Here is a 26,174-nt window from a genome sequence, read left to right on the forward strand (position 1 = left end):
AGCTCCAAACCCTTTTGAAAAGCCCGTTTCTCCCCGAGATCCTATTGTCCTTACAGGAGTGCAGGGCCACTTCCCTTCTCCAGTGAGACCACCCCAGCTCCCAGCCACAATGTACACACGCAGGATCTGTCAACTCTAACTTTGCTGATGCCCACACTGGGATGAGCACTGTGGGGCGCTGGGAGCTCAGCACTGAACAGGAAGTCGGTACCCCAAGATGTGCAGCACCAGGTCCACCCAGTGCCCTGCCCCATCCCACAGCTTCCGTCCTCTTGCCTTACAATAGACACAGGAGGCTGGAACTGGTAGGCAAGGGGCAAAATACAGTAGGACTCTCCTCAGGGAAAGGCCTGACCAAAGCGAAGCCACAATTCCTACCAACAGCCTCTCAACTTCACAGCTCCGGCAGCTTCAGAGAATTTGTGTGGAAAATACACCCTGGCTGTAAGTCACAAGTGGCATTTAATTACTGACTCAAAGTCCCAGCTACTTGGAGGCTGAGGCAGGAGGATTGCTGAGCCCAGGAGATTGAAGCTGCAGTGAGCAATGATCATGCCACTGCACTCCAGACAATGAACACGTGGCTCCTCTTTCAATACTTCTCATCACAGCCAGCAGTAAGTCCCAGTTTGAAGCCAGTGTGTCTTAAGCCCTTGCTTGAAGTTGGCTAGTATTCCCCTAACAGTGGGGGCAGCATTTACATAGAGACTTTGGCAGGTAGGATTAGAATTTACTATCATTTGTCTTTTGTTTTCATTGCATTTATTTTTATGTGTCTATTTCTACATTTAATTTTTACTTATGGCAAGTGACAGCAGTATTTAATAACTTCTGGCAAGATATTAGGATTAAAGATAATTCCACCAGATTGAGGATTAAGTCACAGGGTTGGGAGTTACAGAGTTTGAATCTTGGGTTTGCCACAGCCTTGGATAAAATAACAAACTTTCTGACTCTCAGTTTTTCCTCTGTAAAATGGAGATGACTTATAAGATACTCTCCTGCTCCACAAATAAGAGTATAAGAATTAACATGTGTTCAATGCATTCATATTATGAATGGAAGGTCCAAGTGCCAAAGCTTAAAAATGGCAAAACACACAAACATCACAACAAAAGTGGTTGTTTCATCTCCTGGTTTTATTAACTAGCCACAGGCCACTGAAGTGACAGAGGTAGTTTCATTCCCTTAATACTTTATCTTTCAAATGTATGACTACCATTACCCATTTAAGTACCAACCACATACAGTAGCTTATTCCTTTTCATAGAATTCTGTGTTTTAGGTTTACTGAAGTATAACATACACAGAATCCATGATTCCATATAGATTTACAGATCAGAAAATTCTTTATCCTTCCAAACCACTTTCAATCACTGTCAATAGATACAGTAAAACCAGGTTGTTTTTGCAAAAAATTTCCCCATAACATCCAAATAGTCACACCAATGTCAATTCCCTACTTTAGTATTTGTTATTTAAGGTGTTACCATTTGGGGGAAGTTGGGTGAAGGGCACACAACATGTCTTGATGTTACTTATTTTGTTTTTTTGAAACAGGGTCTCCCTACGTTGCCCAGCTGGGTCTTGAAAGCCTGGCCTCAAGCGATCCTCCTGCTTCAGCCTCTAGAGTAGCTGAGACTACAGGTGCATGCCACCACACCCAGCTAACTTAATTTTTTTAGAGATAGGGTCTCATCCTGTTGCCACCATGTCTGGGAAAAATTGTTGCATATAAAAATAAAAAACAGACTAGATCATAGAATAAAACCATTTCAGTTCAAATTTTTAAAAAATCTGAAAGGTCGTGGGAGAATTTGGGAGTCACCTGACCAATGTCATGAGGACTGTGAGGCCACATGAAAAAAACAAAAGGATTATGTAAAAGGCTCATTACTAGCTCTGGCAGTGATAAACATTACAAGGTCAAGTCGCTCTGCTCTCCCCCACTCCTAAACCAAGAAGGCTCTGAATTAACTTCAGCTAACAAGGAACAAAGAGAAAGGGAGAAAGGCTTCCCAAACTTGTAAAAGCCTAGTGAAACGCCACTCTACACATAACTTATCTCAGTGACTCTGCATGTGAGGCTCACTCACACCAATTGCACAGTCCCGGGCAAACGGTCTGCCAGGCTCGGAGCCCCGAACTCATTTCGGGACCTCCGATTGCACCAGCGAGTCGGCCTGGCTAAGGGCGAGCCTGTCCTTCTTCTCCTTTTGCAAGACCTGTTCCTCCCACAGAGCTTGGTCCACCTGATCATCAGTGAGCACGACGGGCTTGTACTTCTCATCGAAGAGCCGCTCGTTGGTCTCCGAGTGCAGCTGGTGGGGCCCGACGACGCGCAAGTGTGCCGGCAGGTGTAGGAACTCTTCGTCGTTGATGTCGCAGTCGCGCATCCGGGCCCCGAGCACCCACCAGCGACCCACGAAACCCACATCCAAGATCTGGCCCGGGAAGTCGGTCCAGCGGGGCTGCAGGTAGCGGCAGCGGGCCTGATAGAGGCTGGCCTGGGCGTCAAAGGGCGCCTCGTACACGAGCGAGCAGAGCCCCAGGTTCACGTGGCGCAGGCAGCCGCGGCCGCGCAGCCAGAGCAGCCGCTGCACGTAGGCTTCCGAGTCGCGGTTGCGCGTGGCCGGCGCCAGCAGCAGGAGGGTCCCCGACGCGTCGAGCAACGCCTCCTCGAAGGCGGCCTCACCCGGCGCCAGCGCGCAGCAGGCCGCCGCGCCGCCCAGCAGCCCCACATACACCGCCGCGCGCCCCGGCCGGGCCCGAGCGGCGGCCGCCGCGTCCCCGCAGGCCTCGGCGTAGTCCCGGAGCAGCGCGCGGGCCCAGACGCCTGAGGGGAGAGAAGCGCGGTGAGAGCGGCCCCACCCTGCATCCGCCCATCCCTCCGCCTCCCGCTGCTACTCACCCAGCCGAGCCCACACGCCCGGTTTCGCCGCCGCCGCGTCGCCCGCCTCTACGCGGCCTCGGGACCAAAGTCTCTTCAGAGCGGCCGCCGCCATCCGCTTTGAGGTCCGTTTTCCGAAAAGGAACTCTAGGCACCCGAAGTAAAAGGCCCCGGAGCCTTTTGCGCACGCGCTGACGCTACCGGAAGTGGCTTCCCATCGGAAGAGAGTAGAACACGGAACGGCGCCGGATGTTGCTGTCCTGTCCAAGAGGGGTCTCATCTGGCTTGTGGGCGGGCCGCGCAGGCGTAGAGAGCCCCAGCCGCGCCGGCTCAGGTGGACTCAGGTGAGGGGGGCGGAGTACACCTGTGGAGCCGGGCAGCCAGCGCGAGCCCCCGTGAGCGCAGTTAGCCGCCAGGTGGGGCTCAGGGCTGACTGATAGGCTCCCGAAGGGGCGCGGGCCCGCTCGGCCTCTGTTCTCAAGAGAGGGGGATGCGGTGACGCCCCCGAGCGACCATGGCAGCGGCCGACGAGCTGACCTTCCACGGTGAGTGCGGCCCGGAGGTGGCCAGAACTCCTACTTCCGCCCCTCGCCAGAACCTTCTATGCAGCTTCCAACTCCTCTAACCCGAACCCCAGTGAGCCGTGAACCCTGACCCCCTGGGAGAGACACCCATCCCTAACTCGAACCCCGCTCTCATCAGAACTCAGACCTCAAACCTGAGCCTCTAGTCTCCAGACCTTGACTCCAAACCAGGACCTAAATTGCAGTCCCATGTTAGGGAAAGGGAATAGACCTCCTCTCCATTCTCCCAAACTGAGGACGTTGGGCCCTGCCTGGGAGAACACTGAAATTGTCACAGAAGCCCACCAGATGCGCAGTGGGCCAGGCCAAACTGTTTCCACCCCCACAACATGCCTGTGTTCCGTATTCCCTCTCCATAGAATTCGAAGAAGCCACTAATCTTCTGGCTGAGACCCCAGATGCAGCCACCACGAGCAGAAGTGATCAGCTGACCCCAAAGGGGCACGTGGCTGTGGCTGTGGGCTCAGGTGGCGGCTTTGGAGCCGAGGACGAGGTGGAGGAGGACAGTGACAAGGCAGCGGTGAGTCACTTAAGTCCCCCTGCCTTGCCTCTGTCCAGCCCCCAGCTGACCCAGGCTGTCGGGGCAGGCACTGAAAGCCCATGCTGTTCAGCTCCTACAGGAGCAGCAGAAGCCACAGCCTGGATTCTGGACCTTTGGCTACTATCAAAGCTTCTTTGACGTGGACACCTCACAGGTCAGGCCTCGGAATCGGGCAGGATGGGGCTTGGAGTCTCACATGGGGTTCAGCCACCATTCACCTGGGCATAGCTACATGGGATAAAAAGGCTCCCACCCAGGTGGTTAGAAGGGACCATAACTAAGGGTTATGGTGTGTCCAGGGCTGTGGGAAAATAGGGGACAGACACCATCTGGTGGCTCAGGGAAAGGCCTCCTGGAGGAGGTGAGGAATTTGCTGAGCTCTAAAGTGAAGGAAGGTTTCCCTGGGCAGAATAGGGGAAGCAAAAATATGTTCCAGGTACAGGGAACAGCATATGCAGAAGGCCAAAGGTAAGAGGAAGCATGTGCAACGTCCGAGAAGCTGCCTGGCGCTGGATCTGGCTGGAGAGCGTGAGGTGGGCGACAGGCAGGCAGAAGCCAGATCACAAAGGGCCTTGCTAGCCATGATAAGGAGCTGGGGTTTGGGTTTTATCCTGAGGCTGATGGGGAGTCAGGGAAGGGTTTGGAGCAGGAGAGGAAAGAGTGGAATGAGCAGACGTGCACATGGAACGTGGATGGGAGGCCCCGTCCTGTACCCCAGGCTTGTCCCCCAGGTCTTGGACCGGATCAAAGGCTCGCTGCTGCCCCGGCCTGGCCACAACTTTGTCCGGCACCATCTGCGGAATCGGCCGGATCTGTACGGTGAGTGAGGTTGTGCATTCGGTTCAGTGGATTATTCACTTTACAAATGTGGGTTGAGTGCCCGGCCCCAGTGTTGAGCTGAGAACAAATCAGTGAGTCGCAGAGACCAGGAGACTTACCTTCTGCTCAGGGAGATGGAGACGGACTGCAGAGGTGGCGGCGGGGCCAGAGAGCAGCACAGCAGTTCACAGGGTGCACGGCCTCGCTGTCCCGCACAGGAGCTTCAGGGCGGGCCTCCCTGAGGATGGCAAGGGAATGAGCCTTGTTGGCATGGGGAGAGGCGGGGGAGATCTAGGGGAAGAGGGTTCCAGAAAGTGCATAAGCTCTGTGGCGGGAATGTGCCTGAACTGAAGGGTGGGTGTGTCGCTGGAGCGGAGTGAGCTGCTGCTGGCAGCTCGCAGCGGTGAGGGGACAGATCGCATGGGCCTCCCACGCTGTGGTGAGAAGGGATCTCAGTTATATGTTCTCAGGGTCCCTCTGGCCACTGTGGGGTTCAAGGGCAGAAGCCAGGAGATGGGGTAGAGGTGGCCATGGCAGGGGCAGGCTCTGGGTGGCTGGATTCACGGAGGGACCGGTTTGCTGTGTAGACACGGCCAGGAGGGGAGGAGCCAAGGATGGCTGTGGGATTTCTGCCAGGATTGCTAGAAGGTTAGAGTTGCTACTTCTGAGAGAGCTAGCGTGGAGGGTGGAGTCGGAGACGCCCTGTGGGAACTTGAACATGAGCCTGCAGTTCAGGGCAGAGGCCCCAGGGTTGGAGGGTGCGCCAGGAGTGAGCACACACATGGGGAGGAGTTGGGGAGTGGAGGGGGAGGTCAGAGGGGTGGAGGGATGGCCATCAGCGAGGTGAGACGAAGGCCAAGAGCATGCGACCCTGAACGCACGTTCTGTGGGTTTCCGCAAGGGGGATGATGAATGGAGAGCGGGCACTGGATTTGGCCACCAGGAGGTCACCAGTGACCTAGTGAATAGGGTGGGTGGCTTGGTTAGAGGGTGTGGTCCCAGCACAGGAGAGATGGGACACGTCCGACTGTCCTGGGAGTCCTGGGCCTGGGAGCCTCAGTGGCTCCTCCTCTCCCCAGGCCCCTTCTGGATCTGCGCCACGCTGGCCTTCGTCCTGGCTGTCACCGGCAACCTGACACTGGTGCTGGCCCAGAGGAGGGACCCCTCCATCCACTATAGCCCCCAGTTCCACAAAGGTAAGCAGACAGGCCCAGCACCGGGCAGGGCTGGAGGAGCTGGGGGTTCCCAGGGACAGGGGATGACTGCCTGCCTTGCCCCCAGTGACCGTGGCTGGCATCACCATCTACTGCTACGCCTGGCTGGTACCGCTGGCGCTGTGGGGCTTCCTGTGGTGGCGCAAGGGCGTCCGGGAGCGCATGGGGCCCTACACCTTCCTGGAGACTGTGAGCATCTACGGCTACTCCCTCTTCGTCTTCATTCCCATGGTGGTGAGTGTGGCCCAGCGGGGAGTGGGTGCTGGGTGCCATGGGGGTCACTCAGTGTGGTCACAGCTGCCCGTGTCCTCCCCAGGTCCTGTGGCTCATTCCTGTGCCATGGCTGCAGTGGCTTTTTGGGGCGCTGGCCCTGGCCCTGTCAACCGCTGGGCTGGTGTTCACCCTCTGGCCCGTCGTCCGCGAGGACACCAGGCTGGTGGCTGCGGCGCTGCTGTCCACCGTTGTGCTGCTCCACGCTCTCCTGGCCCTGGGCTGTAAGGTGCGTGTCTAGGCTGTCTCAGGCGGGGCTGCGGGCTGTGGTGCGGGGTGGGGGCTGGGCCGGCTCTGCTGCTGACCCTGGGGGGCTCGTCCAGTTGTACTTCTTCCAGTCGCTGCCTCCGGAGCACCCGGCGCCTGTGCCCCACGTTTCAGCTCTGCCCTCAAGCGCACCACTGCCACCCACCCTGCCGCAGTCCAGGGCCACCTCCTAAGAAGGCCTGGTCCTGCAGGTAAGGAGCCGCTTCCAGCTGTGACATCCCTGCCCTCCAAGGTGATACATCCTGGGGCTGCTACTGGGACTTTCTCTTTTCCAGACAAAACCTCAGGGGACATGTCTGTCAGCCACACCCCAACGATGACTGAAGGCTCCCTTGACACCTCGAGACCACTCTGCTACTCTCCAGACTTTTCTTACAAAGCAAACACGTTTATTTTCTATGCAAAGGTGATTCAGAGAATTTATATAAAGGCGGGGAGGCAGCTGAGCAGGCGCTTCTGCCGGAGCAGGGCCGGGCCGCCGGCCGCCCGCGGGCCTCCTGCTTTCCCTGCCGTGATCGACTCGGAGGCGGCGGGGGCAGCCCAGCCGCGTGCCGTCGCGCCTGGGGCCGCGCCTGGCCGAGCTCCAGCTCTGGGTTGGGGTGTTAGAAACGGGGGAGCAGAAGGAGAAAACTGCCTGTGCTGAAACACACGTTTCCTCGGCTGTTTATTTCGTCTTTTTTCTTTCTTTCTTTCTTTCTTTTTCTTTTTTTAAAGGGAGAGGTCCCTGCAAGGTCCCTTCCCAGTCTGGGGCAGGGCCCAAATGCCATCGTAGTAGTAGGGACTGGAGCGTCTACGCGTACGGAGGGGGATACACAGGCCTGACGTTAGCTACGAGGGAGGAGGACGCCTTCCACGACAGATCCTTGAGGTGTGTCTGTGTCTGCCCCAAGCGGCCGACGGTGACCTTCCCTCCAGGCCCGGGGCCTGCGGCCACCGGTTCTAGCTCTGGGTGTGGGGTGCAGGGGACCTGCAGGGGCTCAGGGACAGGACAGCAGCAAGAGGCAGGGGCCGAGGACGGAGGCCTTCCCGACAGTGGGGCGGGTCGTACATTCAAGTGTGAGGTGAACCCTGGGTGGGGAGGGCCTCGGCGGCCGCCCTCGCCACTGGCCTCCGAGTCTGGGGGAGGGGCTGCTGGCTCGGCCCGGCCGGCCTGGCTTCTCGGAGGGTCTGTGGATTGACACTGGTTCTTTTCGTAAAAAAATAAAATTAAAAAAAGCAGCATGTCACGCCCATTGTGACCAAGGCCTGGTCGCTGAAGGGGAGGCCCCGCCCGGCCGGGCCACCTTCCCTCTGGAGCCCGGCCAGGGGCAGGTGCCGAGGGACGCGCAGGGCAGCTGCTCCCCTGCCCTCCCGACCCCGCCACCCTGGCACAGCTGGCAGGCCCCGGCACGCCTGTGACAGCAGCTGTCAAACCCAGGGCAGGGTGGAGAGGGCAGGAGGCGGGGCCGAGGACTCCCACGACATGATCTTGTGTAAAATATGGCAGCGACACGCGCTCAGGGCCGGGGTGTGGGGTTGGGTGGGGATGGCGGCAACGTCGTGTAAAAAAGTGTCCAGTTCCCATAGCAAAGAGGGCTGTGACCAGGTGTTCGGGCTCCTCCAGTACAAGGGGGAAGCCGCCCAGGGGCAGGGTGGGCGGGGGCGTCATTTGGTTTCCTGGTGCTGTCAGTCCGCGGGGCGGGCCCCTAGCTCCCGTAGTGCATGGTGTTGGTCGGGATGGACATGGGTGAGGCCATGGAGATGGCAGGGCCGCCCATGGTGAACTGGCTGTTGACTGCATAGTGCGAGCTGGAGCCGCCGCCGCTGCCCTGGGCGCCAGAGGACCCTGCGGGGTGGGGGGCATTGGCACTGAGGGGCCAGCGCTGTTCCCGGCCCACCCAGCCCCCGGCAGAGTCAGAGACAGAGAGACAGAGGGCAGGCACAGGGCAGGCTGGCGCCCAGACGGACGGACAGCGACACACACTAGCTTGGACCCCCGAGGGCCCCACCCCTGCCACCCGCCGTTACCTTGGACAATCCCCGTGCTCATTATGGAGCCCATCCGGGAGTGGGTGTGATTGACAATCCCCGTGTTGGCTGCGCAGCGAGAGGGAGGAAGGAAGGAAGGGAGACGGCGTCACCGCCCCCAGCCACCCGGCCCACGGGCGTAGGCAGCAGAGCGAGGCAGAGAGGATGGGGCCTCAGCCGAGAGCCCCGAGGAAGAGCAAGAGGTGAAGGGACCAAACACAGGCCGACCTGGCCAGCCACCGGCCCCTCCCAGCCCCAGAGCAGCCCTGGACACCCCCGCTCCCCCCTGGGGGCCACTCACCTAAAGGAATCAGGTTGTTGTGGCCCACGCTGGAGCCGCCGGCGATGACACTGCTCAGGTCGTAGGCGGTCGGCATCCCTGCACGGGGGAGAGGTCAGTGTCCGGCGTGGGGGTGCCAGAGGCACACCCCAGGGCAGGGGAGGGCCCAGGCCTGCCACCAAGGGCTGCTGGCTGTGCCCAGCCTGGTGTGGGCCGGCGCCTGGGCGGGGCTGACTCACCAGCCACGGCCATTCCGCTGCTGAGGTTGTAGGTGCTGCCCGTGTTCCACATGTTCTCGGAGGGGGACGTGTAGTGGGAGCCAGGTGGGGGCGAGGGCGTCGTGCCTGTGTATCTGTGGCAGAGACAGACCGTGGCCAGGGCAGGCCAGCGGGGGCGGCCTCCCCCAATGGGCCGAGGGCCCCTCCTACCTGAAGAAGGGGTTCTTCAGATCCAGGAGGTTACTGGATTTGGAGCCTGTCTGGTCTACCTGGGCCACAATACTGATGTCATAGCTCTGTCTGTGGAGAGGGCAGGGAGGTGGCATGAGCCATTGGGCGGATGGACCTGCCTCCCCCAGGCCCCGGCAACAGCTCTCACCTTTTGTTGGCAATAAGCAGACATGTCCCTGAGAGCGTGTCCCCGGCCTTGGCGAACAGTGGTGACTGGAACAGGCACCGGACCTGGTACCAGTGGGTCAGGGGCTCCGTTGGGGCCGTGGACAACCACACTGTCATTCTGTGAAGCAGGGACAGGCATGCACTTGACTGGGCCAGTGCCCCCACTTGGGCTACCCACCACCCCGTATTCCTTGAGTTCTCCCCAAGTGCCCGCCCCGCTGTGATGGGTCCCCCTGGGGCCTTGGAGCTGAGACAGGCTGAGCCCCAGGCACACACATGCACATGCACGTGTGCACTGGGAGTCTGCAGCCACGAGGCGCCGACTCACCCTGACACATCATGCTGAGAGACAAGGGCCCGCAAGGGACAGTACTCAGAACAGGGCAGACACACACACGCCCCACCCACAACAGTCTCTTGCTCAAAGACAAGCTCTCACCCTCTTTCGGAAGGGACAGTGGAGCTGAGAAGAGTCCCACCCCACGCTCCCAACCCCCAGCCTAGCCCAGGTCACAGTGGCGGGAGCCCCTGGGAGAGCGCGGCCGCTCTGCTGCACTCACATGGAGCCGATGAAAGCAACGTCAAACCAGAAAGCCAGGCCGTGGACCAGCCCTGAATGCAGCATGTGGAATTTGAATGGGATTTCTATCCTGGAAGGCAAAGGGCAGCGGCTGCTGGGACAGAAGAGGGGGACCCAGTGCAGAGGCCTGGGGCCCCTGCCCTCCTGCCCTCGGACGGCAGGACACCCGTGGGAGCCAGTGGTGGCCTTGACCTTCGGCCCGAGCTGGGCCCAGGACGGGGCGCGGGTGCCGGTACCTGTGCAAATCTCCTTCTTTGGCTTCTAAGAAGTTCACTGTGTACTTGACAGACTTGGCCATCAGGATCCGGATGTCAAATGTGTCCTGAGAGAGACCACAGGTGTGACCTGGATTCTGGCGCAGGGGCCAGCGTGGAAGGGGAGAGCCCTGTCCCTTCCCCAGGGTCTCGGTCTGGCCATGGCCTCTAGGCCGCTGGACTAAAATCAGCTTGCCCTTCTCAGACCTGGCACAGAGGAGGGTGACCTGGTGGGAGGGCAATCAGGTGACAGCTCGAAAAGTGACAAGTGTTCATTGGCAACAAAGACTTGGCAGTGACACTCTTGAGATATCTCTAGATACACACGCAAGTGAAAAACCTCACATGTATAATTTCTGACTGTTTGAAGGAGCCACACGCTGGAAACCATCCAGTTGACAATGACGGCCCACCCGTAAAAGACCTGCGTGTATGTGAGGAAGAATGAAGAGGCTCTTTGTAAAAGGAAGGGAAAAGCTCTGCAAGATAAACCTCTAAGCAAGCTAACAAAAAAAGCAAGTTAAAGAACTGAGTGATAGCCTGGTACAGTGACACATACCTACAACCTCAGCTATTTGAGAGACTGAGGTAGTAGGATCCTTGAGGCCAAGAGTTCGAATCCAGCCTGGGCAATAGAGTGAGACCTCATCTCTCTGTTTTTCTTTTTTAAGAAATGGAGAACTTGCTCTGTCACCCAGGCTGGACAGCCTCCAACTACTCCTGGGCTCAAGCGATCCTCCTGCCTCAGCCTCCAGAGTAGCTGGGACTACAGGTGGGAGCCACCATGCCCAGCGAGACACCATCTCTTTAAAAAGCAAAAACTGGCCGGGCACGGTGGCTCACGCCTGTAATCCTAGCTCTCTGGGAGGCCAAGGCGGGCGGATTGCTTGAGGTCAGGAGTTCAAAACCAGCCTGAGCAAGAGCAAGACCCTGTCTCTACTATAAATAGAAAGAAATTAATTGGCCAACTGATATATATATGTAAAAAATTAGCCAGGCATGGTGGCAGATGCCTGTAGTCCCAGCTACTTGGGAGGCTGAGGCAGTAGGATTGCTTGAGCCCAGGAGTTTGAGGTTGCTGTGAGCTAGGCTGACGCCACGGCACTCACTCTAGCCTGGACAACAAAGTGAGACTCTGTCTCAAAAAAATAAAAATAAAAATAAAATAAAAAAATAAAAAATAAATAAAAAGCAAAAACTGGGTGCTGCCTGGCATGAACTATGTAAGCTGAATCAAATACAAAGGGAAAAAATTAACCAGTGGCTGGAAGCACTGGGGAGGAATTAGAGCAGCCAGGACTTCGGGGGCCGAGATCTTGGAGAGAAGGAGACGTGTGCTAAGAAGAGCCCTTTCCCCTTAGGCAGGGCAGAAAACAGCCCTGGGCCTTTCAGGGGCCTCCTTGGGTGGGGAAAGCAAATGGGAGCTCGGGCTCAAGGGACCATGATGCTAAAGCAGAGGGAAAAGCAGAAAAGTGAGGTGGACGGTGTGCGCGCAGTTGCGCTTCCAGCGGTGGCCGATTCCTGAGCTGCCAGGGGGTAGGGGCTAGAACCCCAAAACCAAGCAGAAAGCTTCTAAGAGACACGAAAACCAAGGAGATCAGGCAGCATATCGGTGCTGGAAAGGCTAGGAGCAGGGCCCCGCCAACCGCCAGGCTTGCATTAAGACACTGAAGGCTGCGCCCTAAAGCAGCGGTTCTCAAACTGTGGTCCCTTCACCAGGGCTCCCTCAAGGTCAAAGCTGTTTTCATAATAATACCAAGATGTTTCAGGATGTAGAATCTGGCCATCTTCTGTCAAGCCAGACATTTAAGATATGAATACATTAGTGATGCCACCACCCAGGCCTGCACCCTGTAATCCTAGCAGTCTGGGAGACCAGGAGTTCAAGACCAGCCTGAGCAAGAGCAAGACCACATCTCTACTAAAAATAGAAAAACAGCCAGTGTGGTGATGGGCGCCTGTAGTCCCAGCTACTTGGGAAGTTGAGGCATGAGGATCACTTGAGCCCAGGAGTTTAAGGCTGCGGTGAGCTATAATGACACTACTGCACTCTAGCCTGGGAGACAGAGCAAGACCCTGTCTTAAGAAAGAAAGAAAGAAAAAGCCATATTCTCACTAAAAGTTTTTTTGAAAATATTTTTTAAATAAAAAGTTGCTATTTATGTTAACATATAATAGGTTTATTATTTTTGTAAACGAGTTGATTTTTAAGTTTCTTGGATTTAGTCTGTAATACCAGGAGATATTGAGAGTGTATCAATAATAGATACACGTAGGCTGGGCACAGTGGCTCACGCCTGTGATCCTAGCACTCTGGGAGGCCAACTTGGGCAAACTGCTCAAGGTCAGGAGTTCGAAACCAGCCTGAGCAAAAGTGAAACCCCATCCCTACTAAAAATAGAAAGAAATTAATTGGCCAACTGAAATTATATAGAAAAAATTAGCCGGGCATGGTGGCATGTGCCTGTAGTCCCAGCTACTCAGGAGGCTGAGGCAGGAGGATCGCTTGAGCCCAGGAGTTGGAGGTTGCTGTGAGCTAGGCTGACGCCATGGCACTCTAGCCTGGGCAATAGTGTGAGACTCTGACTGAAAAAAAAAAGAAATAGATACAAGTAAAGAAAAGCCTTTTAAGATCCTCAATATTTAAGACTATAACGGGGTCCCAGGACCAAAATGTTTGAGAACTGCTGCCCTATGGGGAAGCCAGGAAGTAGGCCAGCCAAATAGAGCCCAAAAAGCAGCCTCAAAATATCTCAAATGCCTACCTGGACCAAGGGGATCTGTCCATAGGGCTAACTGCCTGCAAAAAACAAATCCTTGGGAGGGAAAACATCATTCAGACCCTCTATAGTTTCTCATTCTGGCATTCAATGGTCAGGGGCACCAAGAGACAAGACCAAAGGACCAGGACCCAAAACCAAGACTAGAAACAAAGAGAAACGCATGTACTACTTTTCCAGATACTGAAAATGATCGGATAGTTATAACTAATATTTAAAAAAAAGAAAAAGATTTTAAAAAATGGAGAATTTTATAGAGAAGTGGGATAATTAGACCTGAAAAATTACAGTAACTGAAACTAAGAGTTAGAAAAGCAAATTAGACATGAGATAGAACTGCAACTGGAAGATGGAGCAGTAAAAATTATGAAAACAAAGTGATGAGAGAAAAATGGATGGAAAAGACAGAAAAGCTTGTAAGAATCACATGATACATTCACTGTAATGTCTTAAGGAAAAAAAAAAGAATTATCTGAGATGTGGTGAAAAGGTCCATTGTACATGTAATTGGCATTCCAGAAGGAAAAACAGGATGGGCAAAGATAGTGAATGTTTAAAGAGATACTGTCCAAGAGTCTCCCAAAACTAGTGAAAAACATGGGGGGGGCTGTTACATAGAATAATAAAATAAAAATTATTTTTAAACATGAAGGCAAAAAAAAGATAAAGAAAAAACAGGATAAGTAGAAAAATAGTAAGATTAGATAGATTTATACCCATACAGATCCATAATTACATTAAATATAAATGGTCTAAATATTCTAATTAAAAAACCCAAAGGCCGGACTCTGTGGCTCATGCCTGTAATCCTAGCACTCTGGGAGGCTAAGGTGGGCGGATCATTTGAGCTCAGGAGTCTGAGACCAGCCTGAGCAAGAGCAAGACGCTGCCTCCACCAAAAATAGAAAAAATTAACTGGGCAAGGTGGCACATGCCTGTAGTCCCAGCTACTCGGGAGGTTGAGGCAGAAGGATCACTTGAAGCCAGGAGTTTGAGGTTGCTGTGAGCTAGGCTGATGCCATAGCACTCTACCCAGGGCAACAGAATGAGACTCTGTCTCAAAAACAAACAAAAGAACAACAAAAAGTTCAATCTTGTTTAAAAAACCAAACGCAATTATATGCTGCTTTCACAAGAAACAAATCTTAAGAAATAAGGCACAAACAAGCTAAACGCAGAAGGACAGAAAAAGACAGATTGTATAAAGATTAATCAAAGGAAAGCCAGTGAAGCTGGATTATTATAAGAAAACAGAGTTCAAGGCAAGAAGTACTACTATCGATTAAAATGGACACTTTATAATGACAAAAGAATCAATCCAACAGGAAGAGAAAATAAACCTAAACCTGTATGCCCTTAACAACACAATTGTCAAAATATATACAGCAAAAGTTATCATAATGAAATAGAAAAATCAACAAGACCATGATCAGTAAGATAGGAAAAACAGATCACAAGTGACCTAATTACTGCACTCTGCAAGTGATTAGCATGTATTTTTTCAAGTGCACATAGAACATTAACCAAAAAAGACCACATACTGAACTTAAAGCAAATCTCAGAAAATTCAAAGGAATGAAATCATACATTGCATGAACACAGAAAAATTAAGACAGAACAGCATGTTGACTATGCTGTATTTTGTGAGGAAAAACAGTTTTTAAAAAAATACATGTTATTTGTGTATGTACATTTAAGTGTGAAGCCTCTGGAAAGATAAGAAAGAAACGCTGTTTGCCAACAGGAAGGGAAGCTGGGCAGGTGGGATCGGAGGTAGGGAAGCGTTTCTCTTTTATACTCTTGATTTTTGAATATGGAGCTACACAGCTCACCAAGGATCAGTTCATCTACTAACAGCTGGCACTCACTGTCTGCTGTGTGCCGCGTGCTCTACGTGTATTGCCACTCTAGTCCCAACATCTGTGAGAGCGAGCTCTGTGCAGGGCAGAAGTGAGGGCTGAGCGGGGCAGTGGCTGCCCCCATGCCGCACAGCTCAAAGCCTGAGGATGAAGGCCACGTCCCTCCCGTCACGACAGGAGAGCCATGTCCGCTGAGAACAGTGACAGTGCCCTGGGCGTCCAACTCACCACTACAGGCTGCCGGAAATACTCGTCCACTGCAGCACCTCGGAGGGCTGACAGGTCCACTCCGTGGAAGGATGGCTGGTACCTGCGGGAAGCCCCACCCGACGGCAAGGTCACCAGCGGCAGGAGAGGCAGGCGGGGGAGCCCTGCCTTCTCTCCCAGCTGGCCCTCGTGCAGCCCAAGTCTCTTAGGTCCTACCAAGGTGAGGAGAACAAGAGGAGTTGAGGCTCCCTGGGTGGCAAGGGACAGTCCCTAAGAAGGCAGGCCATGGGGCCCAGGCAGGACACCAGGGCACACTCACCAGAAGTTGGCTTTGGTGAACTGCTCCATGTAGAGCTGTTCATCCGTGAAGGGTGCGAGGTGGACATCGCCAATGGTAGGGAACATGTTTCCTGGGAGTGGGGGCAGGGGGTGCTGGTGTCAGCTGGTGCATCCCGCAGGGCCTGGCAGAGCTTCCAGAGGGCCCCGAGACCCCCGGCCTTGGGCTTTCGCAGCCTCTCATTCGTTCGTTTATGCAACCATGCGACACAGGGCGCTGAGTGCCACATCTGCCCTGAAGCCCACTCAACCTGGGCCACCTCAGTGAATCCGATCGAGCCCGGGGAGGTGAGTGGGCTTATCTTTATGTCCCACCATGAGGCCTGTGAGGCAGAAAGGGACCTGCCAAGGCCTCACAGATAAGCAAGTGCCTCTCAGATGCTGTAGTCCGTGCACATGTGGCTGGGGAAAGCAAAGTGGCTCCGGACTGGGGGAGGCGCAGACCAGGCCTCAGCTGAGGCGACAGGCAGGGTGGGGGAAGCCGAGTCCCCAGCTCCGGCGCTGCCCAGGCTCTGGCAGACACCAGGCCGGCAGGGTGGGCCGCTTGGCCACCCTGGTCTGGGCGCATGGCCTGAAAGGAGGAGGAACAGGTCCAACATCTGTGACTCAACGAGCAGAGATGAGTCAGGGCTCCAAGGCCCCGCCTGCCCGTGGGGAACACCTGGCCGCCAGATGTGGGCCTCCCCCCACCCTTCCCAGCTGGGGAAGGGAGGCCCTGGGTGCCAGCAGGACTCTGCCTCCTCCTCGCCCCTCCAGGCTGTAGCAGAGGCTAGAAATGCGGGGCTGCACTTCCGTGGGGCAGGCAGAGACACTCAGCTCAGACTTGGAGGCCACACGCTGGGCCACATGCTCTGGAGGACCTGGGGGCACCATGGGAAAGTGTCCCCAGCCTGAAGGCATGTCTGGCGCCTGCTGGCCCAGAGGCCTGTGGCTGGGGGAAGGGCTACCTTTGATCCCCAAAAGAGCTTCCGGAGCTGGACAGAAGCCCCACCTCCCACATTCACACCCGGGACACAGGACACAGCTGTGGGAAGGGACAGCCACCTCCCACCTCCAGAAAGAGAGCCCGAGGCAGATCCCTAAGGCCTGGATCCAGGGACAGCGAGGGGACCCAAGTGAGAACTTCCCTACAGACCCAGTGCCCCGCTGCCCTGGCTGGGGACGCCTGCGCCCAGCTCCTTGCCCACACGGGAACTCTCGGACACACACACGTACCCAGAACCAAGCAGAGACCCACGGTGACAGGCGGGCAGATGTACCAGTTGCCCAGTGACTCACAGGCTTGTACCAAGAGGCATGGACGGGGGTGACAGATGGGCTCGCCAGACAGCTGCCTCCCGGCACTTGCGCGCGCACCCACGCCCCGCACACGCCCCACGCACACCCGCCCCACCCCTGGACTCTGAGGGGAGCAGGACCTGTCAGGGAACTCGGAATCTGTCCTATAGCACCAGGTCAGGGGACGTTGCCCACGGGCTCCCTGGGGGCCTGCGGGGACCCCCTCCACGCCCTGTCCGGGCGGTGGGCAGCTGACGTCTGGCCTTGTTTGGGGACCAGGGTTCCTGAAGTCACAACCGGCTGCAGTGGGGCTGGGGTAGGGATCAGAGAAAGGCCCAGAACCCCCATAGCCCAGGCTGCCGACACAGGTAAGCAGGGAACTGAGCCACCAAAAGCTCGACCAAGTAGCAGCTGGGGGCTTGGCCAAAGGACCCTGGCTGCCCTGCCTGGCCGCTGCCCCACCTGGCCGCTGCCCCAGCCTGCCCTCCGGGAAGCTCGCCACCCGCCCAGCCCCGCATGCCGGCAGGGACACTCACCACTGGGCTTCAGATACTTCTTGGCGTGGAGGTAGCTCTCGAGCATGCGCTCGTTGAAGAGCATGTAGCCCATGGGCTCCGAGATGATGATGTCCACCTGCTCGGGGAGGGACACCTCCTCCACCTTGCCGGGGATGACTATGATGCGGTCGGTCAGGTTGTTACTCTTCACCAAGACCTGCAGGCGGGTGGGCCAGAGGGTCACGCAGGCTCCCAGAGCCTACCTGCCACAGAGCCCCCTCCCTGGACCCTCCTCTCAAGGGATGCCTTGTCCCCACGCGCCACCAAGTGCCCCTCTGCCTCCTTCACAGGCGTCCCAACCAAGCCAGGATCGGCCACGGCCCACTAAGAGCTCACTGTGACCCAGCCCTGTCTCGGGGCTACCCTATAGCGGCATCCTGGGTCCCCCACCCTGCAAGGACAGCTGTGGTGGCCACGGAGAGAAGACAAGCAGACTCTGCAAGAGCCACCAAAGCCACAAAGGACACACCCCAAGCCAGTGATCCCAGGGCTAGGATCTGTCCTACAGACAGGACCGCACAAGGGACGGGCCCAGAGCAAGGAACAGGATGGTGGCATGCCTCCACCGCAGGGAGAGACAAGCGCGTGCTTCCACAGACACAGGAAAGCTCTAGAAGGATTGTGAGGACATAGCTCATGAGGGGCACTGGGGGAAGCCCAGGTGGGACAGAGGAGCATTGTCCCTGTCTGCATGTTTATAGCTTTTACATTTTGAACCTTACAAATAAAGGTTTCAGTGCCAAAAACAGAAAAATGGAAAATGACAACTGCCCTGACCCCAAGTCTGACCGGCCTCAGTCATGGATGTGACTCAGGGCCCTTGGGTCCCTCCCTCCCATGACCACTTGGTTGTTGGGACAAGGGAGAGAGCAAAGCACAGAAGTGACGTCCTCAGGCCTCCTGGGCCAGGAGTCGGGGCTCCTGGTGGCTTCCCCGGGCCAGGGCGGCCACCGCACTGAGAGAGGGGGTGACACCAGGCGGGCACCAGCAGGACACTGACCTCGGCGTGCTGGGCCATGGTGCTGGCTTCCACTGCATAGATCTTCCTTGCTCCAGCTTGGGCAGCGAAAAATGACAGGATCCCGGAGCCACAGCCAACGTCAAGAACGATCTGAGGGAGGAGGTGGAGGGGAGAGCAAGATACCAGGAGATGACAGTGATTATAAGGGATGTACGCGTCACCAGGCATCACACCCAGGCCTGTCTTCACTCTCTGGCTTGGTCAAAAAAAAGGGAGAACCAAGACAACCGAGCCAGGGAAGGAAAGGGCCCTGGGGACACCGGTGGCAGCATGCCCCACACCCACGCTGACTCCGGCCCAGAGAAGCAGCCAGCACCCTGGCTGGGCGGTGGGACACAGGGTGCTGCCCTGCGACGCTGGCTCGGCAGAGACCGGGCCAGGGCGGGGAGAGCGCTCCGCGTCCTGCGTTGGAGGGACTGCTGCGCGTGGGTAGGACCGCGTGCGTAGGACCATTCCTGGGGGCGATGTGCATGAGCTTCCTAAGAACTGCTCTGGCACAGTGAACGCCCGATAGGGAAGCTAGCGTCAGGGAGGGGGCCTTGGGGTGTCCCTCAGAGCTCTGGATGAACCCGGATACGGATCTCCCTTCTGGGGGAGCAAAAAGGGACCTTGCCAAAGCAGCATGGCCCATCTAGGCCCCAAGCGCTACTCCAGCGTGTTCAACGCAGCGCCCAGGAGGAAGCCCGGGTTGGCCTGGCCAAAGCAGACGGCTGACGTGTCAGGACAACCCCTCCCTGGGGGCCCAGCAATGTGGCGGGACATGACCCAGGCGCCGCACTAGGCAGATCCACGCGGACCCAGGTGGCGAGCCCCCAGGATATGCTGAAGGAAGACACACGCTCCCACTGTATTCCAACGGGAAACCTCTAGCAACGGGACAAGAAGGGAATCAATTCCTACTTGTGCACCTTTCCCTGTCCCTCTCTGTACTCATGAGTGTCCATTATATGGCAATATTCAAAAGCTTTTCGAAGGACGCAGGGAAGTGACTGGTAGATTACAGCATATGCACGTGACTTCACAGCATGGCCCAAGATGTTCTGGGGACCTGATGTCCAGCATGGCGGACTAGAGTGAACACTACCGTCCTGTGTACAGTCACGTGTCGCTTAACAACGGGGCTAGGTGCTGAGACACGCATCGTTAGGTGACTCCATCGCTGTGCCATTGTCATGGTGCCCCTACACACACCTACTGCTCGGCCAGGCTGCAACCTGTACGGCAAGTTAGCGTACTGAATGCTGTGGGCAGCTGAATTACAACGGGAATATTTGCGTATCCAAACATAAAAGAGGGACAGTTAAAATACGATACTATGAGCTTCCGGGACCACTGTCCCACATGCGGTCGGTCCATCACTGACCAAACTGTTGTCGTGCAGTGCTTGGACTATACTCGACATTTGCTAAGAGATGAGATCTTCAGTGTTTTCACCACACACAGAAAAGTAACGGTGTGATGGATGTGAACTTGATTGTGGTACGCATCTCACAAATGTTACACGTGCACCCGAACGCCACCGTTGTCCACCTTAAACACGGCCCATTTTTATTTGTTAATACCTCATTGAGGCTGGGGACAAAAAAAAAAATAGCATATCTTAACATATACCATTAGGGAGATAAAAAAGTGTTTTCCAGAAAAGTATGTGAAATGCAATCCAATTCCATTTTTTTAAATAAAAGGCCTCCGTGATAAACTTGTGAAACTGCTGCTCGTGTCTGCTCGGGGGACCCGCCGGCGGGGCGGCGTGTTGGGCGGCGGCGACAGGCCTCTCGAGCCTGTCTGCACGTGCCGTGCTGAGTCTAAACACTGAGTAGCTTTTACTTTTGTAATCTGAGAAAATGAAAGATAAACTCAAAGAGCAATGAAAATTAAAATAAAACAGATAGCTGGGCATGGTGGCACATGCCTGTAGTCCCAGCTACTGAAGAGGCTGAGGAGGGAGGAGCGCTTGAGGCCAGAAGTTCAATACCAGACTGGGCAACATAGCCAGACCTTGTCTCTACAAAAAATGAAAAAATTTGGCCGGGCGTGGTGGTGAGCACCTACGGTGCCAGCTCCTCAGGAGGCTGACGCAGGAGGATCGCTTGAGCCCAGGAGTTCAAGGCTACAATGATCTATGATTGTTCCACTGTACTCTAGCCTGGGTGACAGAGCGAGACCCTGTCTCTTAAAAAAAAAAAAAAAAAAAAAAGAGGCCACCGAAGCAGGGAGGGAGGCGTGGAGCTGGTCCCCAAGCTCTCCAGGGAACCCTAGTGGCCTCGGCCCACTCCCACACCTGCCAGAGGGGCTGCAGGCACCCACTCACCTTGTCCTTGAAGTCCGTGTGGTTCTGCAGGATGGCGCGCTGGTAGGTGCCCGTCCGCACGTAGTCCTGCATCATGTTCTGCTGCTGGGACAGGTACCCATAAAACTGGAACAGAGACACACCAATGGCACAGGGCACGCGGCACGGCCGACGGCTGAGGCCCAGGCCAGCTCTGTGACACGGCAGGGCCGCCTCTGGCACAAACCTCCCTCGGAGGCCGCGCACCCTCTGGCTGGGCCCTGCTGGCACCTCCGGGAGAGGGAGCAGGAAGCCAGAGGGCAGCCCCCAGTGGGGACACCACCACCGTCACCGCGGCCGAAGGACACAGCTGGATGCTGCCTGGACCTGGAAGCCGCCCAGGAGAACTCAAGATTTGCCACAGGCGGGGTTCCTGCACGGGGCCACCTGCCCCATCTCGGGGGCCCCAAAGAAGCAGAGGAGCAGATCGAACAGAACCCTAGAGCTCAGAGCGCCAGGCAGGTGAGGTGCGGGGTCTCTCTGTAAGACAACGGGCGACCAGAAGGCAGCGTGGCACCTGGGCAGGGGCACAGGCTTTGACATCAGGCAGACCTGGCTTCCCATCTTGGCTCTGTTGCATAATAGCTGTGTGACTTGGAGCAAGTCACTTAACCTCTCTGAGCCTCAGTTTTCTCATCTGTAAAATGGGGACAATAATAGCACTTACCTCCTAGAGTTGTTGGGAGGGTCCGAGCGCTTCTGTGCAAGCGAGAGCGCTCAGCCCAGGGCCTGGCGTGCAGGGACTGTTCAGGACATTGTGACTGCTCTACCGTCACTCAAAACACCTGTGGCCCTGAGCTTCGCCTGCGCTCAGCTCCTTCCAGCAACCCTCTTAAGCAGGCACCTGCATCTCCGCTTCACAGATGAGGAAACTGAGGCCCGGCAAGCGGAGGACCTGCCCAAGGCTACGCGGCTAGTAGGGGGCAGAGCCAGGACGGGAACCCGGGTGGGCCTGCCCTGAGCTGCGCGGCCTCCTGCGGGCGGGGGCGGGGCTGCGGGCCGCGGGCGGGCGGGCGAGGGCGGGCGCAACCCACCTGGAAGTACTGCACCGCGGAGGACTCCTCCGTCCGCTCGCTGAACACAGACCGCTCCGTCGTGTGGCCCCGGCAGGTTTTCAGGATGTTGTAGAAGGAACAAAAATCTGGAACGGGGAAGCCAGGTCACCGGGGGGTGGTCAGCGACCTGCCCCAGGAGGCCGGTGCACGTGGCCAGCTGGCAGGGCGAGTTCTGGACAGCTGCGCTGTCCTGTCTGGCCGCACGGCCTGCCTTTTCCACCTGGGACGTGACTGTTCTACCTCCAACGTGTGTGGCTGGTGATGTCTTTTCCCAGAAAACAATGCAGTGGTCACATTTCAAAGAAGACGAGGGCAGCTGTGCCTGCCCCGTGGTGACCATCATGAGGCGGTGGCAGGTGACCCCGCACATCGCGCTGGCGTCTGATGGGAGCGGGCCTGGGGTTTCCTCGCCTCAGGGCAGCTTGGCAAAGCCTTCCTGAGCACACGGCCCCTGGCCCGGGTGTCAAAACTGGCAAAGGAGCCCACGACCACCCAGCACCTCAGGGCAGCATGTGTGCACGGCAGTGGCCACCTCGATGTCCACTAAGAGGGGACAGGATGGAGCCCGTGGACGCAGAGGAGCACAGTCGGGAACTGACCACCACCCTGCCCCAGGAAGCCACGGTTACACAGGCCTTTAAAATGAGCTACACGGCCGGGCGCGGTGGCTCACGCCTGTAATCCTAGCACTCTGGGAGGCCGAGGCGGGCAGACTGCTCAAGGTCAGGAGTTTGAAACCAGTCTGAGAAAGAGTGAGACCCCGTCTCTACTATAAATAGAAAGAAATTAATTGGCCAACTAATATATTTAGGAAAAAAAATTAGCCGGGCATGGTGGTGCATGCCTGTAGTCCCAGCTACTCGGGAGGCTGAGGCAGGAGGATCACTTGAGCCCAGGAGTTTGAGGTTGCTGTGAGCTAGGCTGACGCCACGGCACTCACTCTAGCCTGGGCAACAAAGTGAGACTCTGTCTCAAAAAATAAATAAATAAAATAAAATAAAATAAAATAAAATAAAATGAGCTACATTTATTAACACAAAATCATGGCTGTTAAGTCATACTCAGTAAAAAGAAAAAACAGCACAGCAGTAATTATAAGACAATCTCTTAAAAAATTAAAACAATTGAGCATGGTGGCTCACGCCTGTAGTCCCAGCTACTCGGGAGGCTGAGGCAGGAGGATCGCTGGAGCCCAGGAGTTTGCAACCAGCCTGAGCAACATGGTGATACCCCCTCGCTAGAAAAAATTTAAAAATTTAAATTACACAGTTTGGGATGATGAGAAAGTTCTGGAGGCAGATGGTGGCGACGGTCGCACAACAATGTGAATATACTTACTACCACTGAACTATCCACTCAAAAAGGGTTAAAATGGTCAACTTCTGGTTATATAGATATTAGTGCAATTTTAAAACAACTCATACAACAGAAAGAAAAAATACTAAAACATAAACAGTCACAGAGAAGGAAAAAACTACTGGGATTTATAATACCACTGTCAAGGTTGTCCCTGGCGGTATTGTTCTTAACTTCTTTTTTTAAAATAACGAATAGGGATTATTTATGTACGTAAAGAAAGGCATGAGTTGTGGAGCACAAATGGCTCCGGCCGGAGGCAGGCAGCCCGCCCGGCTGGCCACTGTCACCCCACCCCAGCCTTCTCTGTGCTGTCTCTGCCCAGGGGCGCCCAGGCCGCCAGGGGCCCGGGTAGCCTGACAGCTGTCGGGCCGTGCTGCAGTCTCCGTGAGACACGGGGGGCTCCAGGGCTGGCAGTGGCTGCAGGCGACGCTCTGCCCTCAGCTCCCCTGCCCCAGCCCCCGCCCAGCCCCTGGGCTCAATGCAGCAGTCCAGTGACAAGCCCCCGGGTGGGACCTTCAAACAGTCTCCAGCCCTGGGCGTCACTCGCTGCGTCCACTGCCACCCTGGCCCCGAGCCGCCAGCTGCACTCGCCTGGGTTCCCCAAGCCCTCCTTGGGCATCTCGTGTGCCCACCCGTGTCCCCAGACAGGTCTGCTCAGGCCCCCGCAGCGGCTTCTCTCGGGGCCCAGGGCGGGCTCTGCCTGCCCCGGGACCTGCTCGCCCCGCCCTTGTGATCCGGCCACGGCCGGCCAGGTGCCAGCCGCCATCGGGAAGGCCGGGACCAGGTGGTCAGGACAGTTGTCTCCGAGAAGGGGACACAGAGCCAAGCCCTGAGGGACCTGAATGAGCAAGCGAGGGCAGGTTTGGGGCACTGTTGGTTCCAGGCAGCAGGAATGGACACTGGACTTATCTGCCCATTGGAATATGACTTTTTTTTTTTTTGAGACAGAGTCTTGCTTTGTTGCCCAGGCGAGAGTCAGTGCCATGGGGTAAGCCTTAGCTCACAACAATGTCAAACTCTTGGGCTCAAGCGATCCTCCCGTCTCAGCCTCCCGAGTAGCTGGGACTATAGTTGCGAGACACCATGCCCGGCTAATTTTTTTGTTTCTATTTTTAGTTGACTGGCTAATTTTTTTCTATTCTTTTAGTAGAGATGGGGTCTTGCTCTTGCTCAGGCTGGTCTCGAACTCCTGACCTCAAGCGATCCTCCCGCCTCGGCCTCCCAGAGTGCGAGGAGTACAGGTGTGAGCCACCGTGCCCGGGCTGGAATATGACTTTTGATGGCAGCAGAGCATTCGCCGGGATGGATGGGCCACCTTCTAGCCAGGTCCTATGACCCCGCCCACCGGGGCTGGGGCGCTCAGGCGGCGTGTCACTGGGACTGAGGGCAGGTCACGTACCGTTGGGGGTGGCGAACTGGATGAGGACGCTGTTGCAGCCCAGGGTGATGATGAAGGACTGCTTGCCCACGCGGCTGCACTCCGTCTCTCGGGACACCGAGCACTTGAACACACACACATCTTCATCTGCGAGAGAAGAGGCCAACGTCAGTGGTGGCTCCACCAGCCGCCTTCCTTTGAGCCCGTGTCCCTGCCACCCTCCCTCCCTCCCTCCTCTCGGCAGCCCCAGATTCTTCCTCGGTGCCACAAAACCGTCCTGGAAGTGCGGCCGGGCGCCCTGCCTTCCCAGCCCACACTGAGGACGAAGGGGTGGCCCATCAAGCAGGACACAGCCTGTGTCCCCAGGGAGCTCAGCAGCCAGTGGGGAAGGACGGTGTCCACAGGGTGAGCAGGGCTGACATGGGGACACAATGAAGGCGGCCTGGCCCCACACAGGGCCACTGCGCAGCGCCAGACAGGCGAGGAAAGGGCACCTATAGCAGGGACGAGAGGGTCACTGGAACCCAGAGCCAGTCCCAGGACCAACTGAGAGAGTCGGGCACCGTTCACAGGTCCTGCTGTGTCACATGGGGGGGTGTCACTGGCCTTCACAGCCAAAGTCACCTCTGATCACTTCGGCTGGGCCCTTTCCTTCTTGGGTCTGTGTGGTGTAGCGACTTCGAGCGTGGCCATGGGAGCCAGACCACGCAGGCTCACGCCCCACCTGCGCCTCCTGCCTAGGGTGTGGCACAGGCAGGTCACGCAGCCTCTCAGAGCCACGGTTTCTCAGTATCAGAAGGGGCTGACAGTGGGACAGGAGTCTAGCAGGTTACGACACATCCCAGGGCCAGCACGCGGGCAGCGTGGCATCCCCAAGCTCTCACTGTGACTGTCACTGGGCATTCATTCCGAGAACATGCAGCACTCCCCACCACTGTGGCCAAACAATGAAACTGAGCGTCACCAGAAACTTAGCTGCAGCGGGACGGACACGGAGTCTGTGTGGTTTCTAGGCAAAGACGCCTACCCTAGCCTCACGGTAAGGGGACAAAAACAGACAACGGCAGATCGTGGGGCAGTCTACAAGGCAGCCAGCCTGCTCTCCTCAAAACAGCCAAAGTCAGGAAAGACAAACACTGCTGGGAACTATTCCAGAAAGCAAGAGACGAAAGAGAAGTAGCCATCGAATGCAAAGCGGGACCCTGGGCTGGAGCCCAGTGGCGCGTGCCTGATGCCAGGGGCGCGGAGGCTCGCTTGAGACCAACCTGAGCAAAATCGAGACCCTTCTCTACAAAAAATTAGAAAAATTTGCCGGGTGTGGTGGCATGTGCCTGTAGTCCCGGCTACCCGGGAGGCTGAGGCAGGAGGAACCTTGACCCCAGGAGCTGGAAGCCACAGTGAGTTGTGGCGGTACCGCTGCACGCCAGCCTGCGGAAACGTGAGTTTATGCAACAACTTTAAATTACTTGGATGTTCTCTCTAACCAGTGTTTCTTCCTGCATAAAAAAAAAAAAAGAAAGAAAAAGATATTTAAAAAGAATTATATATTTTTAATTATAAAATTAAAAAATAATAATAAAATAAATAAATCACTTGGATGTGACGATGGCGTTGTGGTTTTGTAGAAGAGTGCCTTTGCTCTTAGAGGACACATGCAGCAACATTTAGAGTGAATTCTTACGATGTCTGCCA

General features: G+C 56.1%; 3 protein-coding genes across 4 annotated transcripts in view; 1 reads left to right on the forward strand and 2 right to left on the reverse strand.

Moving 5' to 3' along the window:
* Positions 1–1,118: 1,118 nt before the first annotated feature.
* TIMM29 (translocase of inner mitochondrial membrane 29) lies at positions 1,119–3,170 on the reverse strand. The gene is made up of 2 exons (XM_012790608.3): positions 2,912–3,170; positions 1,119–2,836 (listed from the first exon to the last, which is right to left on the reverse strand). Exons 1-2 carry the CDS (start codon positions 3,168–3,170, stop codon positions 2,148–2,150), a joined length of 948 nt encoding a protein of 315 aa, XP_012646062.2. The 3' UTR covers positions 1,119–2,147.
* YIPF2 (Yip1 domain family member 2) lies at positions 3,132–7,230 on the forward strand. Its single transcript, XM_012790607.3, has 9 exons — positions 3,132–3,435; positions 3,834–3,994; positions 4,086–4,169; positions 4,747–4,834; positions 5,914–6,030; positions 6,116–6,282; positions 6,365–6,547; positions 6,642–6,776; positions 6,861–7,230. Exons 1-8 carry the CDS (start codon positions 3,405–3,407, stop codon positions 6,756–6,758), a joined length of 948 nt encoding a protein of 315 aa, XP_012646061.1. The 5' UTR covers positions 3,132–3,404; the 3' UTR covers positions 6,759–6,776; positions 6,861–7,230.
* The window catches only part of CARM1 (coactivator associated arginine methyltransferase 1), a 39,781-nt gene continuing 20,559 nt past the window's right edge, over positions 6,953–26,174 (reverse strand). Inside the window, exons 2-16 of one of the 2 annotated variants that reach the window (XM_020284010.2) lie at positions 24,504–24,629; positions 21,725–21,831; positions 20,673–20,777; positions 18,341–18,451; positions 17,320–17,497; positions 15,489–15,579; positions 15,191–15,272; positions 10,306–10,391; positions 10,050–10,139; positions 9,470–9,607; positions 9,301–9,390; positions 9,112–9,224; positions 8,894–8,971; positions 8,593–8,661; positions 6,953–8,410 (exon numbers count right to left, since the gene is read on the reverse strand). In XM_020284010.2, the coding sequence (XP_020139599.2) occupies positions 8,271–8,410; positions 8,593–8,661; positions 8,894–8,971; positions 9,112–9,224; positions 9,301–9,390; positions 9,470–9,607; positions 10,050–10,139; positions 10,306–10,391; positions 15,191–15,272; positions 15,489–15,579; positions 17,320–17,497; positions 18,341–18,451; positions 20,673–20,777; positions 21,725–21,831; positions 24,504–24,629 (1,604 nt within the window). In that variant the 3' untranslated portion in view covers positions 6,953–8,270. The remainder of the gene's footprint in view (positions 8,411–8,592; positions 8,662–8,893; positions 8,972–9,111; positions 9,225–9,300; positions 9,391–9,469; positions 9,608–10,049; positions 10,140–10,305; positions 10,392–15,190; positions 15,273–15,488; positions 15,580–17,319; positions 17,498–18,340; positions 18,452–20,672; positions 20,778–21,724; positions 21,832–24,503; positions 24,630–26,174) is intronic. The other variant, XM_075998233.1, reaches the window with a different exon arrangement.

Source organism: Microcebus murinus, chromosome 27 (assembly GCF_040939455.1).
Source record: "Microcebus murinus isolate Inina chromosome 27, M.murinus_Inina_mat1.0, whole genome shotgun sequence".
Taxonomy (NCBI): Eukaryota; Metazoa; Chordata; class Mammalia; order Primates; family Cheirogaleidae; genus Microcebus; species Microcebus murinus.